Source organism: Oryctolagus cuniculus, chromosome 8 (genome assembly GCF_051225735.1).
Source record: "Oryctolagus cuniculus isolate XC-2025 breed Fujian yellow rabbit chromosome 8, ASM5122573v1, whole genome shotgun sequence".
In the NCBI taxonomy this organism is placed as follows: Eukaryota; Metazoa; Chordata; class Mammalia; order Lagomorpha; family Leporidae; genus Oryctolagus; species Oryctolagus cuniculus.
In genome coordinates this window covers 127,489,547-127,505,982 of record NC_142874.1, presented here as the reverse complement: position 1 = coordinate 127,505,982, position 16,436 = coordinate 127,489,547, and the positions used below count along the sequence as shown (strand labels likewise).

The 16,436-nt window shown below is 37.7% G+C and overlaps 1 protein-coding gene and 1 non-coding gene across 7 annotated transcripts in view; one reads left to right on the top strand and one right to left on the bottom strand.

Moving 5' to 3' along the window:
- CENPC (centromere protein C) overlaps positions 1-16,436 on the bottom strand; it is a 98,463-nt gene that overhangs the window by 10,653 nt on the left and 71,374 nt on the right. For 5 of the 6 annotated variants that reach the window (XM_089302705.1, XM_008267802.5, XM_089302708.1 and 2 more), the window contains 5 exons: positions 12,335-12,481; positions 9,945-10,027; positions 4,930-4,989; positions 1,354-1,458; positions 476-604 (listed from right to left, as the gene is read on the bottom strand). In XM_089302705.1, coding sequence (XP_089158831.1) covers positions 476-604; positions 1,354-1,458; positions 4,930-4,989; positions 9,945-10,027; positions 12,335-12,481 — 524 coding nt within the window. Of the gene's footprint in view, positions 1-455; positions 605-1,353; positions 1,459-4,929; positions 4,990-9,944; positions 10,028-12,334; positions 12,482-16,436 lie in introns of all 6 variants that reach the window. The other variant, XR_016212143.1, reaches the window with a different exon arrangement.
- Positions 6,216-6,322, top strand: LOC127483393 (U6 spliceosomal RNA). Its single transcript, XR_007909564.2, has one exon. It is a non-coding gene; the product is annotated as a U6 spliceosomal RNA (small nuclear RNA).

The following is a 16,436-nucleotide window of genomic DNA, read 5'->3' as shown; positions in this document are numbered from 1 at the left end:
CTTTTAAGAATTTGGAGAAAAGTACATGCTAAAAGTAAATTTTATCTATAGTATCATGTCTGAAGTCCTTAGAAGTAAATTTTAAATTTTGCAGTTTCTTCTCAAAGCATTATATTATTAAAAATAAAATTTAGGGCAAGCATTTGGCCTAGTGGTTGAAACACTGGTTAGGACCCCCACATCCCACATCAAAATGCCTGGTTCAATACCCAGGTCTGGCTCCTGATCCCGGCTTCCTGACAGCAGAGACACCAGGAGGAAGCAGTAATGACTCCCGTATTTAGGTCTTGCCACCCACATGGGAAACCTGGACTGAATTCCAGACCCCTGTCTTCAATGTGGCCTGACTCCAGCTACAAGCATTTGGGAAGTGAACACTAAATGGGAGTATTCTCTCTCTCATTCTCTCCCAAATAATAAATTTAAAAAAAAAAGTAATAAAATCCAAAAGTTACTTTCAAGAATAAGTTCATACTTCTTTCAGTGTTATCAAGACAGATCCTTTTCCCATTAGCTACTTTGTTGACTTTTTCCATGTTTCCTTTTGCTTTCCTTTTAGGTACTACTGCATCTGGAGATAGTACTCCACCAATCACAAGTCCTCCTGAAATTCAAGAATACAGGTAAAATATCATGTTTAAGGAAGCAAAAAGCTTGAAGTAAAACTCTTTAATGTGGCACACTTCCTTTCAGAGTACCAAAGAAAATATTATTAGTACTAAATTCTACAGCAAACAATTCAAATAACACAAAACACTAGTAATTTCACTTATGTATCTACCACCCCGAATCTACAAGCACTAATGAAACATGACTGAATGATCTCTATTGCTTAACTGAAATAAAGTCATCACAGGAAGTTAAAAAAGAAAGCTACCAATGAACTACTTATTATAATACACATGTAGGCTTATTCCTTTAACTTAAATATATAAGCCAAAGAAAGAAAATAATTTTAAGATAACACAATACTTTTTTGCTTACCCAATATCATTTTGTATAAAAATGAGAAAATAGATGATAAGAATGGGAAATGCTTTACCGGTTATAATTTTTTCATGATCCAATATAACATTTTAAGCAATGAGAAACTTTGTCAGAAAATATGCAAATAATAATATTGTAAAAAGTCAAATTGCTATCAAAGAGAAAAGAAAACATCTTCATTTCTGTAGTAATCAGATAAACTCAGATTCAAATCCTATTTTTATCAGATTATAAGGAGACAGAGATTAAACAAAGTAACATATGTAAAAGTGTAGGACAGTGCCTGATACATAGTTAGTATAAATAAATTACAGCAAACTGTATTATTTTTTATTAATAGACATTACAGCATAAATTAGGTTTTACCTGATGGTGTTCCTTGATAATCTATTCGCTCTCCTCGCCAGTATTCCAAAGGTTTCAAACGTATTCTCTTGGTCCTGCGAACATTTGGTGTGTTGGAAGGCAATACTGTAAAAGAGAATATGTATGCCTACAGACCAAATACTAGAAAAACAAAATTTTAAGATATATTTGTACTACTGATAAATAAATGCCAAAGAAATATCAAGCTACAAGACAGAGATTTTAAAATTTGATGATATCCAAGGTTGACAATGTCAAGAATATACTCCAATGCAAAACTGTCCAATACACTAAATTGATACAGTGGTATATTATCAAATTCCTAAATTCTTGTTTCTTGTTTGCTACAGGTAATCCTGAAAGTGATATATAATTAAATTCCCCTATTCTAACAGTATAGTTTAAGTGAAATCATCTTGCTTTTCTTTCATTTTTTTTCTTAATGTATTTTTTTGTTGCTAGGTTGTCTGGTGCATAAGAGTTTATGATTTTTCTACCATCTTCATAAATGGTTCATTTTTATCATTATGTGCTCTTCCTTATGCTGCTCAGTATTCTTAATCTTAAATTCTACTTTGCCTAATGATAAAACTGGACTATTTCTCTTTGTATATACTAGCCTATCTAATTCTTTAGCAATCATTTGCTTTAAACTTCTCTTGTGAACATGTTGATTAGTTTGTATCATTTAATCAAATCTGACAGCCTCTACCTTTTAGAAGAACTCAACCTATTCACATTTATTCAGTGTTAGAAGTAATATGCTTCCTTTTACTGCTTCCATCTTACTTTACATGTTCTAGTTATTCTACATGTATGTTTTTCTTTTCCCTCATTTTTACTGGTCAGAATGAATGATCGTTTCTTTTTCTCCTTTCTTCCCTTGGTCACTTGAAAGATTTGCTGTGCTTTTTTACTCTAATATCAATTGTCTTCGGATTCCTGACAAACCCTCTTTCGTTCATGATTACATCAAAAAACAATCTTTTGCCAAGGGATGATCCCCTCCCTTTTCCCATTTGATAAAATGAAACTTACAGATGACATAGTAACTATTTTTTGCCCCTGCTTTCCTCCCCACCATAACAAGTTTTATTAAGTCATCTAGATTTCAAAGTTTTATTACAAAAACTCTTACTTAAGCATTTATATTAAATGTCTATTTTAACACATTACATGTCTATTACATCACATTATTAGCATTTTATGACAGACACACCATAAAGTGAAGGGCAATGAGACACAAGCCTTGTATTCATAATTCTGTCTCCTAGAATGCAAGTTGGACCTGTAACTTCATTTTAATTGATAAACAGATATACCATGGAGGATGACATGTCATTCCTATGATTACATCATGATTTTATAAACAGATTCCCCCTACATGTGTAAGATTTTTGACTTCACAATGTGCAAAACTGAGATGCATTCGTAAGAAAATGTTTCACAAATTTTGATGCTTTCCCAGGCTAGTGATATGCAGCACAATACTTTCCAGTGATACTAGCTAGGTACCAGCAGCTAGTCCCAGCTCCTAGTTAACCACATGACCACAGAGTAAACAACCACCAGTCTACAGTGTGCTGTATTGCTAAACTATGATGTTCAGTAGTTTAGTTGTACTAAATGCATTTCAACGTTAAGATATTTTAAACTTATGATATGTTAATCAGTACATAACCCCTTCTTAAGTTAAAGAGCACTGAATAAGATAATATGATATGTTATACATAGGACACTTTCTACCAGGAGCAGATAAAGACTTGTCCTTGCTGACTATAAAGCAAGCTGTGAAAGGGACTACAGTAAGGATAAGAAACCGCAGAGAGTAGCAAAGAGTGCCCAAACAACTACCTCAGTCCTACAACATCAAGCAACTGAATTCTGCCAATAGCCACAGGAGTTTGGAAGAGAACTGAGCTTCAGATAGACAATAGCCCAGACTGACACTTTGCATACTATGGGACCCATGAGCTAAGTCATCCTGGATTCCTTACCCAAGGAAACCGTGAGATAACAAGTATGTATTGTCAAACTCACTAAGTTTGTGGTAATCTGCTACACAGCAACAGAAAACAAATCCACATTATTTAAATTTAACCATATATTTTACAAGAATCATTGATCACCACTATTTCCTCTTTGGACTTACATCTGATTTACATGATACTTGGTTAGAATATCTCACCTGGAGGATACTAAATTTAATCTTGCATTATCTGCAAAATAAATTCACTTATCAAAAAGAAAGATATCTTGGCTAAGTGTAAGATTACTGGATTGCAATATATTTCTGATAGAAATCTATGTATAGTAATTTATAGTGTTATGTAGATAAGCAGTGCCAGTCATTTTTCTACTTTGAATGGAATATATTTTTGTCTGTAAGCTTCCCTCATACTCATATGTCTAAAGGTTTATCATTTTTAATAATCCTGACTTATACTTGATAAACTCTCTCAAACTATAGAATCAAGCCAATCTTTAATCCAGGGAAATTTCCTTCCACTACTTTAACTGTATTCTCTCTCTGCTTTCTCTAGAAATCCTTTTCTTTGCATATTTTGTCTCCATGATATTTCTATACCATGTCTTTTCCCCTCATGTATTTCTATTGTTTTAAAAAATTGTGACTATCAGTTATTAATTTATCTCTCAACAGTGACTATGTTTTCTTTCAGATCTGTTGACATTTTAAACTGAAAAATGCTTTGTATCAAGAGCCTTCTATACAATAATTCAATCTCTGAAAGTACTCATACTTCTTTTTTTGTGAAAACTGTTATCTATCTCCCACAAAAGCTCCAGCTCACCAGAAGCTGCCTACGGCTGAACAATGCTTGACTGTCCTCTCTGGATACTCTAGTCCATGCTTAGAACACTTTTATTTCCTTTTGTCCAATTCTTACTCCACTCAACCATTTCACTCCAAAACTAACATTAAGCACTGAGGTATGGCAGTCTGTCTTCATATACGCTCACAAAAAATTAAGTGACATGATGTGAGTTTTTGGTCGAGGGAATGAGAGAAAGCTTCACTTCTATTGGTTCTCTTCAGGTACAAGTACAGGACATACAACCTCAAGAATGCAGGAAACACAGAAATGCTACTAAACATCACACAAATCTTGACTGCCAAATATCTTCAGAAACCATGGGTTTCCAATACTCACATGAGCCTCTCCACAGGTTCTATAGCTCCTGCTTTGCCACCTTACCAACCCGGCTACTGCTCTGTTTAGTAATGAAATGGAACAAAGTGGGAGGACAATCTAGCAGAAACACCAGTTACCTAGAAGTTATATTTTCTTTAATAGAATTCTAGCTCCTTAGATCATGTAGGATCATGATCCCTGCTGTGGAACAAACTGTGAAAGTGCTACAGAATTTATAAATGGACAACAGACTCAGTATCTTGTGATGATTTGTTATGAAATTCATGAAATATTAACATATAACTTTATCTACCAATTAATGCAAATAGGATTTTTTCTTGCCTAAGAAAAATTGTTATATTTAGAAACAGACAATAGCATTCTAATCAATGGAAATATTAAAAGAGAAAAATAATCTTACCTAATTTGTGATGTACTTTCTTCTCTGATGTCACTTGAGATCTTTTTACTCTTTTATAATCTGTGAAATGCAAAAGATACCACAAGCAATGGCTACTAATTCCATGTTCACTTAAACTGTGCTACTTTATCAACTTTATATAAGCATTTTAAATAAAATTTGATGTGACAGTATCTTTTACTATTCCTTTTGTTTTTCATTGCTAAGGAATAAAAACTAAGCAAGGACAATGTAACATGTATCTACACTTTGCTACAACAAATATATCTAAAAAGCCTAACAATTGGGGATGGTGCTAGGGTAGTGTTAAAGCCACAGTCTGCAGCGTTGGTATCCATATGAGTGCCAGTCCGAGTTTCAGTTGCTCCACTTCTGATCCAGCACGCTGCTAATGCACCTGGGAAAGCAGCAGAGGATGGCTCAAGTAGTTGGCCCCCACACTCACATGGGAGAGCCGGAAGAAGTTCCTGGTTCCTGACTTCAGCCTGGCCCAGCCTTGGTTGTTACAGCCATTTGGGGAGTGAACCAGTAGATGGAAGATCTCTGTCTGTCTGTCCTTTCTCTCTCTAACTCTGCCTTTCAAATAAATAAACAAAGCTTAAGGATAAAAACCCTAATAGTTAAAAATAACAAAAACAAAAAGTAGGCTTTCTATTGCTTTTGGACAAATGAAGTGATAAGAATGCAAAATATGATAATGAACAAATATGATAATAATGTAATTAATCTATGATCTATCAGCAACTTTCTCTTTAAAGTTTTAAATAGTACAAACATACTGAGAGGGGTTCTCAACTTTCTATTTGGTCTTAGTGACTTACTTGACTATTAGAACGAAGAAATGATTTTCTGACATTTTGAAAGCTAACACCAAATAAGATACATGTGTTCCATCAGGGATTTTCACTCTGCAGTAGAATATTAATGAAAACTTGGCAACCCTGAGACTTCCATGCTGGGAGGAAACTTATGACAGTCACGTGGAAAGGTCATGTGGAGGAAAAGAGATGTTTGGCTAGGCCTCAACATTCCAGCTGCCCTAGCTAGGTGCCAAATACAGAAATGAGAAAGTCACCTTGGATGTTCAAATGAATTCATGAGAGTGCTCAGCTAAGCCAAGTCAACCCACAAAGCCACAAAAGATAAATAAAGTTTTAAAAATCAATTGTTACATTGTTAAGAATTGTTAAATTGTTAAGAATGACTGAATTAAATATAAAGTTGCTGGTGTGGAAAAACCACCAGTGATCACAAAATTTAATTTCCCTGTCCAAAAGTAGGTTAGTGTGCTTGCTTGGACAGTGCTAATAGTAAAATTGGAATGATATGGAGAAGATTAGCATGACTCTTGTACAAGAATGACATGCAAATTTGTGAAGCATTCCATATTCTAAAAAGAAGACACACACTGGTCTTGAGTTCAGAGTGAATCAAAAATGAGCTATTCAAATTTAGTTGCAATTATTGCCTATATTTCAGATAGGATTCTTCTGAGAATGCCAACTTGATTATGACAGAGTCATTTCAGGCACAGGCCTTATTCTTATATTGTTCTTGCTGATGCTAAGATAGACATGTATACCAATAACTTTGATACGCTATCATGAGTTCTGTGATGTCTCTTCTTATCTTGATACTATTAATTTATAAGGAATCTATAGTTAGGATGTATTTTAATGACTTCCATTATACTTTAGTTCCTTCTGATTTGACCCAAAGAAGAAAAATTAAATTTCAAGGATTTCCATGTTTTTTAGAAGACTGAAGTCAATGGGATGAAAGCCAGAATCAAGAAATGAAATGCTAATAAGTAACTTACAGAAAACGAACATAAAGTAAACATTGGATATTTTGATGTGCTGCTTCAATTTGCATTAGTAAATTAGTGTGTTGCAGAAGAACACATGAAATCATGTGTTCTTTTATAAAATTTTAAATTTTTTAAAATTCATTTTAAAAATGAATTTTTACAAATAGATTCATGATTGCCTGTGCCTGAGGCAAGAGAATAGAGGGTGGTAGCTAAAGGGTATGGATTTCTTTCTTGGAGTGAAGAAAAGTTCTAAAATTAACTATGATGATGACTACATTACTGAACTGTTTTCATGGTAAATAGGTTAACTGTATGACTATTATACAAAGCCTATCTCAATAATGCTGTTATCAAAACAAACAAAAATTCAATTTCTGGGGGCTGGCACTGTGGCATTGGGAGTAAAGCTACCACCTGCAGTGCCAGCATCTCATACAGGCACCGGTTCAAGTCCTGGCTCCTCCACTTCCGATCCAGCTCTCAGCTATGGCCTGGGAAAGCAGCAGCTCTGGCCATTGCCATCATCTGGGGAGTGAACCAATGGATGGAAAACCTCTCCCCCCACCCCCACCCCGTCTCTCTGTAACTCTGCCTTTCAAATAAATAAATAAACCTTTAAAAAAAATCCATTTCCCTTGCAATTCTATTAAAATTAGAGGTCTCAACTTTGGTGAAAATTTTCCCAACAGTGGGTCTTGGAGGTGGCTGGTAGGATCACAAATCGAACCAAGTAAATAAGTGAATATATTCAGAATAATGAGAAACAATTTCTCACTATTTGAGAAGATGTTTATAAAAATAGAAAAGGGGAAGTCTGTGTTGGACTGGAATTGTAAGTATGCATGTTAATTCATAGTTTCTAAGTATAGAAATAGACATACAAAGAGCTGCCTGTGCTATGCAAAGTATACATGTGCATGTATCTATTTCCTATTTCTGTCTACTAAGAGAGCCAAAGCAATGATACCACAGTAACAATGGATACATTAAGTACCTATTATCTGGCATTCTAAATGCCATCCTCCTCTGAAAAGAACAAGGTTCTCCAATGGAAATAATTGATTACAGAGTTGGGGCAGAATTAGTAGGTTGGAACATCTTATGCCAAAAAACTTAATAAATGGGGGCCAGCGCTATGGCAAATTGAGTTAAGCTGCCACCTGCGAAGCCAGCATTCCATACAGAGATCACTGGTTTGAATTCAGTTTTCAATCAAGCTTCCTGCTAATGTAACTGGGTAAGCAGCCAAAGATGGTCCTAGTGTCTGGTCCTCTGACACTACGTGGGAGACCCAGAGGGGTTCCAGGCTCATGGCTTCAGCCTGGACCAGCACCAGATGTTGCAGTCATATGGGGGAATAAATCAGTGGATAGAAGATTTCTTCATTTTCCTCTCTCTCTCTGCCTTTCAAATAAATAAAAAAATAAAAAAAAACTTTTTTTACAATGATTTACTCATTTATTTGAGAGGCAGAGCCACAGAGAAGAGAGAGAGAGATCTTTCATCTGCTGGTTCACTCCCCAAATGGCCGCAATGGCTGGAGCTTGATAGATCCAAAGCAAGGAGCCAGGAACTTCCTCCAGTTCTCCCACGTGGGTGCAGGGGCCAAGCACCTGGGCCATTTTCCACTACTTTCTCAGGCCATCATCAGAGAGCTGGACTGGAAGAGGAGCAGCTGGGACACACACTGGCGCCCATATGGGAATGCAAGCAGAGGCTCAACCTACTACACCACAGCACAGGCCCCAGTAAATAAATCTTTAAAAAAAAAAAAAAAAAAACTGAAGAATGATAGAAGGGATCTATCTGTGGCTCAGGGAGTTAAGCTCCTGCCTTTGACGCTGGCGTCCCATATGAGCAGCAGTTAGGCTTCTGGATGCTTTGCTACATTAACAAAATAACAAAACAGATACAACTTTATAAAGTGACTATCAACACCAGGTATTTACTGAATACCAATGCATGGGAAAAGAACTGACACAACATCTTACATACAAGGAAGTAAAAGTTAAGCACACTGAAATTTCTTACTGAAGATAACACAGCTAGTAAACAACAGAGTTTGATTCAATCCTAGGTCCCTGATTCTGAAATCTTTTAACTAATGCACTCTTTTTTTTTTTTTTTTTTTTGACAGGCAGAGTGGACAGTGAGAGAGAGAGACAGAGAGAAAGGTCTTCCTTTGCTGTTGGTTCACCCTCCAATGGCCGCCGCGGCCGGCGCGCTGCGGCCGGCGCGCTGCGGCCGGCGCACCGCGCTGATCCGATGGCAGGAACCAGGAGCCAGGTGCTTTTCCTGGTCTCCCATGGGGTGCAGGGCCCAAGCACTTGGGCCATCCTCCACTGCACTCCCGGGCCACAGCAGAGGGCTGGCCTGGAAGAGGGGCAACCGGGACAGAATCCGGCGCCCTGACCGGGACTAGAACCCGGTGTGCCGGCGCCGCTAGGCAGAGGATTAGCCTAGTGAGCCGCGGCGCCGGCCAACTAATGCACTCTTTAAATAACTCCTGGATCAAAAAAAACACAAGACTAAAATTGAGAGTATATGACAACAATACTACACAGCAAAACCTTTAAAATGAAGCCGAAACTATATTTCAGAAAATTGTTGCTTCTTTATCAAATAAAAAGTGGGAAAAGACAGAAAGCATTCAAGTTGAGAGGAAAATAATAAAAGCAGGAGAGAAAAGAATTAAAAAGTAAAAACAATTAATGAATTCTGAAGAAAAAAACACTAAACAGATTATATCTAAACACATATTTTAGAAGCATGAAAAATATTATAAAACTCCCTATATTAAAAAGCATTTAAAAAACTTTAGTATGAGTATGAACATTTTCAAGCTTATTCAAAACATAGAAAATAGTATAATAATCCCAGTACACCAGCACCCAGCTTCAGTAATCCTCAGTAGATGGCTAATCATGCTTTATATAAACCCCGATTTATCACTCTAACATTTGTAAACTCTGGAGTAGACACTTTAAGCACTAAAATTTCACTATGACTTATTAAAGAATTGTCATTCATTTTTCTCTTTCTAATTACAGGGTCTTACAAATCTCTCCCTACATAGTAAGACTCTAAAGAGTAGATACCAAATACACATTTGCCACCAGTGACAAGAAGAACATAGGATACTTTAACTCTGTATTCATAATGTCACAAAAATCAAGACTATAGGAAGTAAGTAGTAACTTACCTAAACTATCCTGAATGTCTTCGTCATTCACATCAGAATTTTTCTTTCTAGACATTAAATTATTCTTGAGCCTGGCAGGTCCACTGCAGAAAAAAAAATTGAAAATCACAAAATTTTTGTTGATATTACATATATATAAATAAAATGTATCTAACAGGGGTCATTTTTCTTCTAAAACTAACAGATTTCTTTTTTATAAAACCAATTGTGTTGTTATAGGTCACCAAGAATATACTCACTTAATTCATAAAAGACTACATTTAATTCTGTAACTAAGGTCAAACATTAATACTGAATTTTATAACCTTTAAACTCATGAGTCAGTTATAAATTTAGTCAACTCAAACAACATTCATTGATAAAAATCAGATTAAAAAAATATGAAAGACTGGGATTGTGGCATAGCATGTTAAGTCATAGCCTGTAGCGCCAACATCCCATAAGGATGCCAGTTTAATCCCCAGCTGTTCTAACTTCTAACCCAGCTCCCTATTAAAATGCCTGAAAAAGCAACAGACGATGGCCTAAGTGCTTGGGCTTCTACATCCACTTGGGAGACTTAGAAGAAACTCCTGGCTCCTGGCTTCAGCCTGGTCCAGCCCTGGCCATTGGTGCTGCTATGAGAATAAATCAGTGGATGGAAAATTTCTCTGTCTCTTCCTCTTCCTCTCTCTCTCTCTGCCTTTCAAATAAATAAAAAGTACATCTAAAAAAAAGAAAAAAATCAGAAATAAGTTTGATGCTGTGGCATAGCGGGTAAAGCTACCACCTGCAGTGCCAGCAACCTATATAGCCAAAGGTTCAAGTCCCAGCTGCTCCATTTACAATCCAGCTCCATGCTAATGTGTCTAGGAAAGCAATGGAAGATGGCCCAAGTCCTTGGACCTCTGCACCCATGTGGAAAATGTGGAAGAAGCTCCTGGCTCCAGGCTTTGGAGTGGCCCAGCTCCAGCCACTGTGGCCATGTGGGGAGTGAACCAGCAGATGGGAAGACCTCTCCTCTCTCTCTCTGCCTCTGCCTTTCTGTAACTCTGCCTCTCAAAGAAATCTTTAAAAAATAAAAAAAATTCAAAAATTTCAAAAAGATTCAGTGCCCAAGATTTTTTTCTGGGCCTGGTTGTAGAGGTGCTCTGAGTGGCAAGAACTAAAATTTCAGACTACCTGAAGGAAAGTATTCAGCATAAAGCATATTTCTTGCATAGTTTACTTACGCACAGTAAATCATGGTTATTAGGAAGTGATAGGAAATTCAAATTCCTAGATACCAACCAAGGGCTTCAGTCCTTTCTAATAGTAGTATCCTCAGACCTGCTAGGCTAACTATTCTGTAACATTTATTGTCTTGGAAAAACTATTTTTTTAAAGGGTATGATCCTGAAAAGATTTGTAGATGATAAATAACATTTACATATGCAAATACTGTTGACTGAGGGCAATTCAGATCAACTAGTGAGAGACTAGCACACTATGGAAGCTCTCTCTCTCTCTCTCTCTCTCTCTCTCTCTTGCCTCTGCCTCTCTGTAACTCTGCCTTTCAAATAAATAAATAAATAAATCTCTCTCAAAAAAAGCATATGTTTAAAGAAAGAAAATTACATCCTAAAACAAATAGGACTCAAAATGTGTTTCAGAATCTGTTAGAAATGATCCAGAAATTGTCAGAGATAATTCTAATATTCTAGTCCTAGATCCTTTTTCTTCTGTCATAAACCCAGAATTGGCCTAATCACAAACACCCAACATGTAATTTTAGCCATCCCTCAAAAGTCTGAATATTCACAATAATTTAACATTCATTCATTTTGTGAAAGGTTTTATGACTGAAAATATAAAAAGTAAATCTGATTTGCTCACTGTCATTTAACACAAATTCTTCCATATCCCTCCTTTCAAGAGGTGGGGCCTTATTGCCCCCCCTTTGTATATGGTCTATACTTAGTGACTTGTTTCAAAGGAACAGAATAAAGTAGAAGCGACAGTGTAAACTTCAGACACAAAGTCATGCAAAAACAATGTGATAGTCACACTTCCTCTTACACTACTTGATTTTGAGAAGTCAGGTGATACACTGAGCATTGCTATGGAGAAGGCCACAGAGCAAGGAACTAGGGCATCCAGCCAATAGTCATCTCAGTGAGATATCTCACAAGTGGACCCTTCAGTTCCAGTCAAGCCTCAAAGGACTGTAAATCAGAAAGATATCTTTACAAACCCTAAGGCAGAACTAAATAGCTAAGCCCCTCCCAGATTTCTGACCCAAAGAAACTAAGAAAGAATAAATGGTAGCAAGCTAGTAACAAAATTAAAATAAGGTTTTGGGTAATTTGTAACACAGCAATGGGTAACTAACATAGTGAGTAAACATTATTATCCTTAGACTATTTGCATACCTTTCTTCCAAAACCAATGGCTTAGGCTCTACAGAATCCAGATTAAACCCTGTGGGTGTTTTGCATGTACATTCATTGCTCTGAGATTTTAGATGAACATTTTGTGCCGTCATGATACCATCTTGTTCCTTTGAGCTTTCCACAGATCTACAAAAACAAGAAGTTTAGAACTGTTTATACTTCTTCAAAAAATACTTCAGAAATAATATCCAGGTGAGCATATAAACAATATAGCATTAACTATAACATATATTAGATTACCCCGTTCAGGTCCTAAAACTTGCAGCAACCTCAGAATGGAACTTAGACCTAGTAAGATTTCTGATTGTAGAAATTCTCATGAGAGATGATACAGATGCAGTCTAAGATAGAAGTGCTGATAAAAAAAAACAGTGGGAGACATTCCTAAAGGGAGCAACATTTTACTATACAATCTAGCATACTGTACTGGAAGATCTATAGAAAACTATAACTGCTTTCTTTGAAACAAAGAGAAGGCCAACTAGAGAGGGAGAGAGGGGCTGGAAGAGAGACCTAACTCATATCTTTGGAAGTCAGCTAATCAGTTTACTACAAATATATGCCAACAAGACACTTCTTAGTGACAAACTATTTCTACCATGCCCCTGGGATTTACCAACAGAATTGAAAGAAATAAAAGATATTATAAGAAAATACTATAAAAATTACATACCAACAATTTTTAGAAAACCTGCATGAAATGGAAAAATTCCTAGAAGCGCCCAATTTTACAAAATCGACTCAAAAAGAAATATTTTCAAAAGATCTATTAATCAATAACTTAAAAAACCATACACAAGAAAAGCTTAGGCCGATAACTTCACTGGTGAATTCTATCAAGCAGTGAAGGAATACAAATTCATCACACTAAAAAAAAGGAGAAGGCAGAAATGAAAATGGCTGGAATGGGTGTTTGGTGTGGCAGTTAAGACACTGCTTGATACACCCATTTTCCATATTACAATGGCCTGGGTTTGAGTCCTGGCTTTGCTTCCAATTCCAGCTTCTTGCTAATGCACACCCTGGGTAATGTGCTGATGGCTCAAATACTTGGCCCTTGCCATCCACATAGAGACCTGGATTGACTCTGGGCTCTTGCCTTCAGTTCGGCCCAGTCCAGGTTGTTACAACCATGTGGGAAGTGAACCAGTAAACCAGATTTGGAAGATGGGATTTCTCTGTTTTCTTTGTATATCATAATGAAATACACTAATATATTTTAGGGCATTCAATCATTCAATACTTCCTAAACACCTTGCTATTTCTTGCACACAGGATCTATGAAATATTTGTTCAATGCATGCTTTGGCAAAAAACAAGAATGCAAAAAAAACTATCTTCCTCAGTAGGTTGTTAGAAATGATGATGTTTCATTAAAAGCATCTAGCAAACACTCAGCATGCAGAAAGCACTAGAAAATGAAGTATTAAAGGACTGAGACATGTTTCTAATTATTGAAATCACAATATTAATTAAAATGAAGCAACTTGTACATTTCAAAATTACTAAGACAGGCCAGTAATGTCTTCATAGTAGCAGTAGGTTAAACCTCTGCCTGTGGCACCGACTGGCACCTCATATGGAAACAGGTTCGTGTCTTTGCTCCTCCTCTTCTGATCCAGCTCTCCGCTTATGGGGCCTGGGAAAGAAGTGGAAGATGGCCCAAGTGCTTGGACCCGGGTACCTGCATTGGAGACTGGGAAGCAGCTCCTGGCTCCTGTCTTCGGATAGGCCCAGCTCAGCTGTTGCAGCCATTTGGGAAGTGAACCAGTGGATAGAAAACCTCACTCTCCTTCTCTCTCCCTCCCTCTCTCTCTCTCTCTCTCTCTCTCTAACTCTGCTTCCCAAATAAATAAATAAATCTTTAATTTAAAAAAAATGATAGGGCTGGCACTGTGGGGCAGCAGGTTAAAGCCCTGGCCTGCAGCACCTGCATCCCATATGGGTGCTGATTCGAGTTCCGGCTGCTCCACTTCCGATCCAGCTCTCTGCTATGGCCTGGGAAAGCAGCAGCAGATGGCCCAAGTCCTTGGACCCCTGCACCAGCGTGGGAGACCCAGAAGAAGCTCCAGGCTCCTGGCTTCGGATCAGCCCAGCTCTGGCCGTTGTGGCTATTTGAGAAGTTAATCAGCAGATGGAAGACCTCTCTCTCTTTCTAACTCTGGCTTCAAATAAATAAATAAATCTTTTAAAAAATGACTATGACAATAAATTTTATGTTATACAATTTTCATAATAATTTCTTTAAAAAGGAGGAGGCAAGATGGTGGAATAGGAAAGGAGCACACTGATAGTCCGGGGAGAGATAGTTTAATAAAAGTGGAGATACTGCAGGTTCAAGGAAGAGTAGGGGAAGAAACAGCAGAAGAAACTCTTCCGGAACGCGTGATTCACAGTGGACCTGCGTGGAGAGCGTGGGAGCCCACAGTTCGGGACACCAGCGGCAGACTCAACACACCAGCGCTAGAACTCGAGGTGAGCCGAACCTCAATAGCCCAAGACACCGGCAGGCAAACGGAGAGAGGAGACTAGAGGGAATGACCCCCGGGGTGGGGGGGAAGTTCATCAGGCTAACTAGAAGAGAGAGAGAGAGAGAGAGAAAAGTGACTGGTACAGACACGGGTTTCTCTCTCTCCGCTCACCTCTCAAGGGCGAGCAAGACAAAGAGCAGGCGCCATCTTGGACATACGTCATAAGCAGAGCAACCTCAGGTCTGCACTGGCCCTGAGCCTAGCAGAAAAACCTGACTCTGGGCGGGGCGAATTAACAGGAGATTAGGACCTAGTAAATCTGTGGTGCTACTGAACTGAGACTGTGAAAAAAAGAGACAGTGGAGGAGAGAACTCACGGAATTCACGTGAGTACTCTCCAGAGACGCTATAATTCCGTAACTGAAGGAGAATTTGAGCCCACTCTGAGGGCAGAACAGATTCCCTGTGTGGTCCTTGGGAAAGAGCTTCCAATCTCTGGCTCCTGTGGGTATATCATTTGCCTGCTAACTACCTCCAACTTCGTTCAGCTGTGTGGAATTACTTCCCTTTTGAATCAAAGAAAGAAAGAAAGAGAGAGAGAGAGAGATCTACCATGCCTAACCTGGGAGTGTCACCTTTGGCACACCAAACAGAGCTCTCAGGCCACACCCATCTCAAGCCTCTAAGGCTCCATCAAAAACAGACAGTCCACTTAATCTAGAGTCATAGTATAACAAGAAAAAGCACCACAGTGAAGAAACCAAATATCTCCAATATGCCAAATAACAAACGCAAAAACCGAGGTAATAAAAACAAGGGAGTCACCATGACACCCCCAAATGAAAAAGACACCCCAATTCAAGATTATGAAGATGATGACATAGAAGAAATGCAAGAAGCAGATCTCAAAAAATTGATAAGAACATTAAGAAGTTCTCAAAAACAAATTCTTGAACTATAGAAATCCTTAATGGACAAGATAGAAAATCTCTCTCGTGAAAATGAAATATTAAGGAGGAATCAAAATGAAACGAAACAACTAGTACAACAGGAAACTGTGATAGTGACGAGAAATCATAATGAAGTGAAGAATTCAATAGATCAAATGAAAAACACAATAGAGAGCCTTACAAACAGAATGGGTGAAGCAGAAGAGAGAATATCGGACTTAGAAAACAGAGAACAGGAAAGGATACAGTCAAACCAAAGAAAAGAAGAGGAAATTAGAAATCTAAAACATATTGTCGGGAATCTACAGAATACTATTAAAAAAAACCAACATTCGGGTTCTAGGAGTTCCTGAAGGCATGGAGAGGGAGAAAGGATAAGAAGGCCTTTTTAGTGAGATATTAGCAGAAAATTTCCCAGGTTTCGAGAAGGACAGAGAAATCCTAGTACAGGAAGCCCATAGAACCCCTAATAAACACGACCAAAAGAGATCCTCACCACGACACGTTGTAATTAAGCTCTCCACAGTGAAACATAAAGAAAAGATCCTAAAATGTGCAAGAGAGAAACGTCAGATTACTCTCAGAGGATCTCCAATCAGACTCACAGCTGACTTCTCATCAGAAACCCTGCAAGCTAGGAGGGAATGGCAAGATACAGCC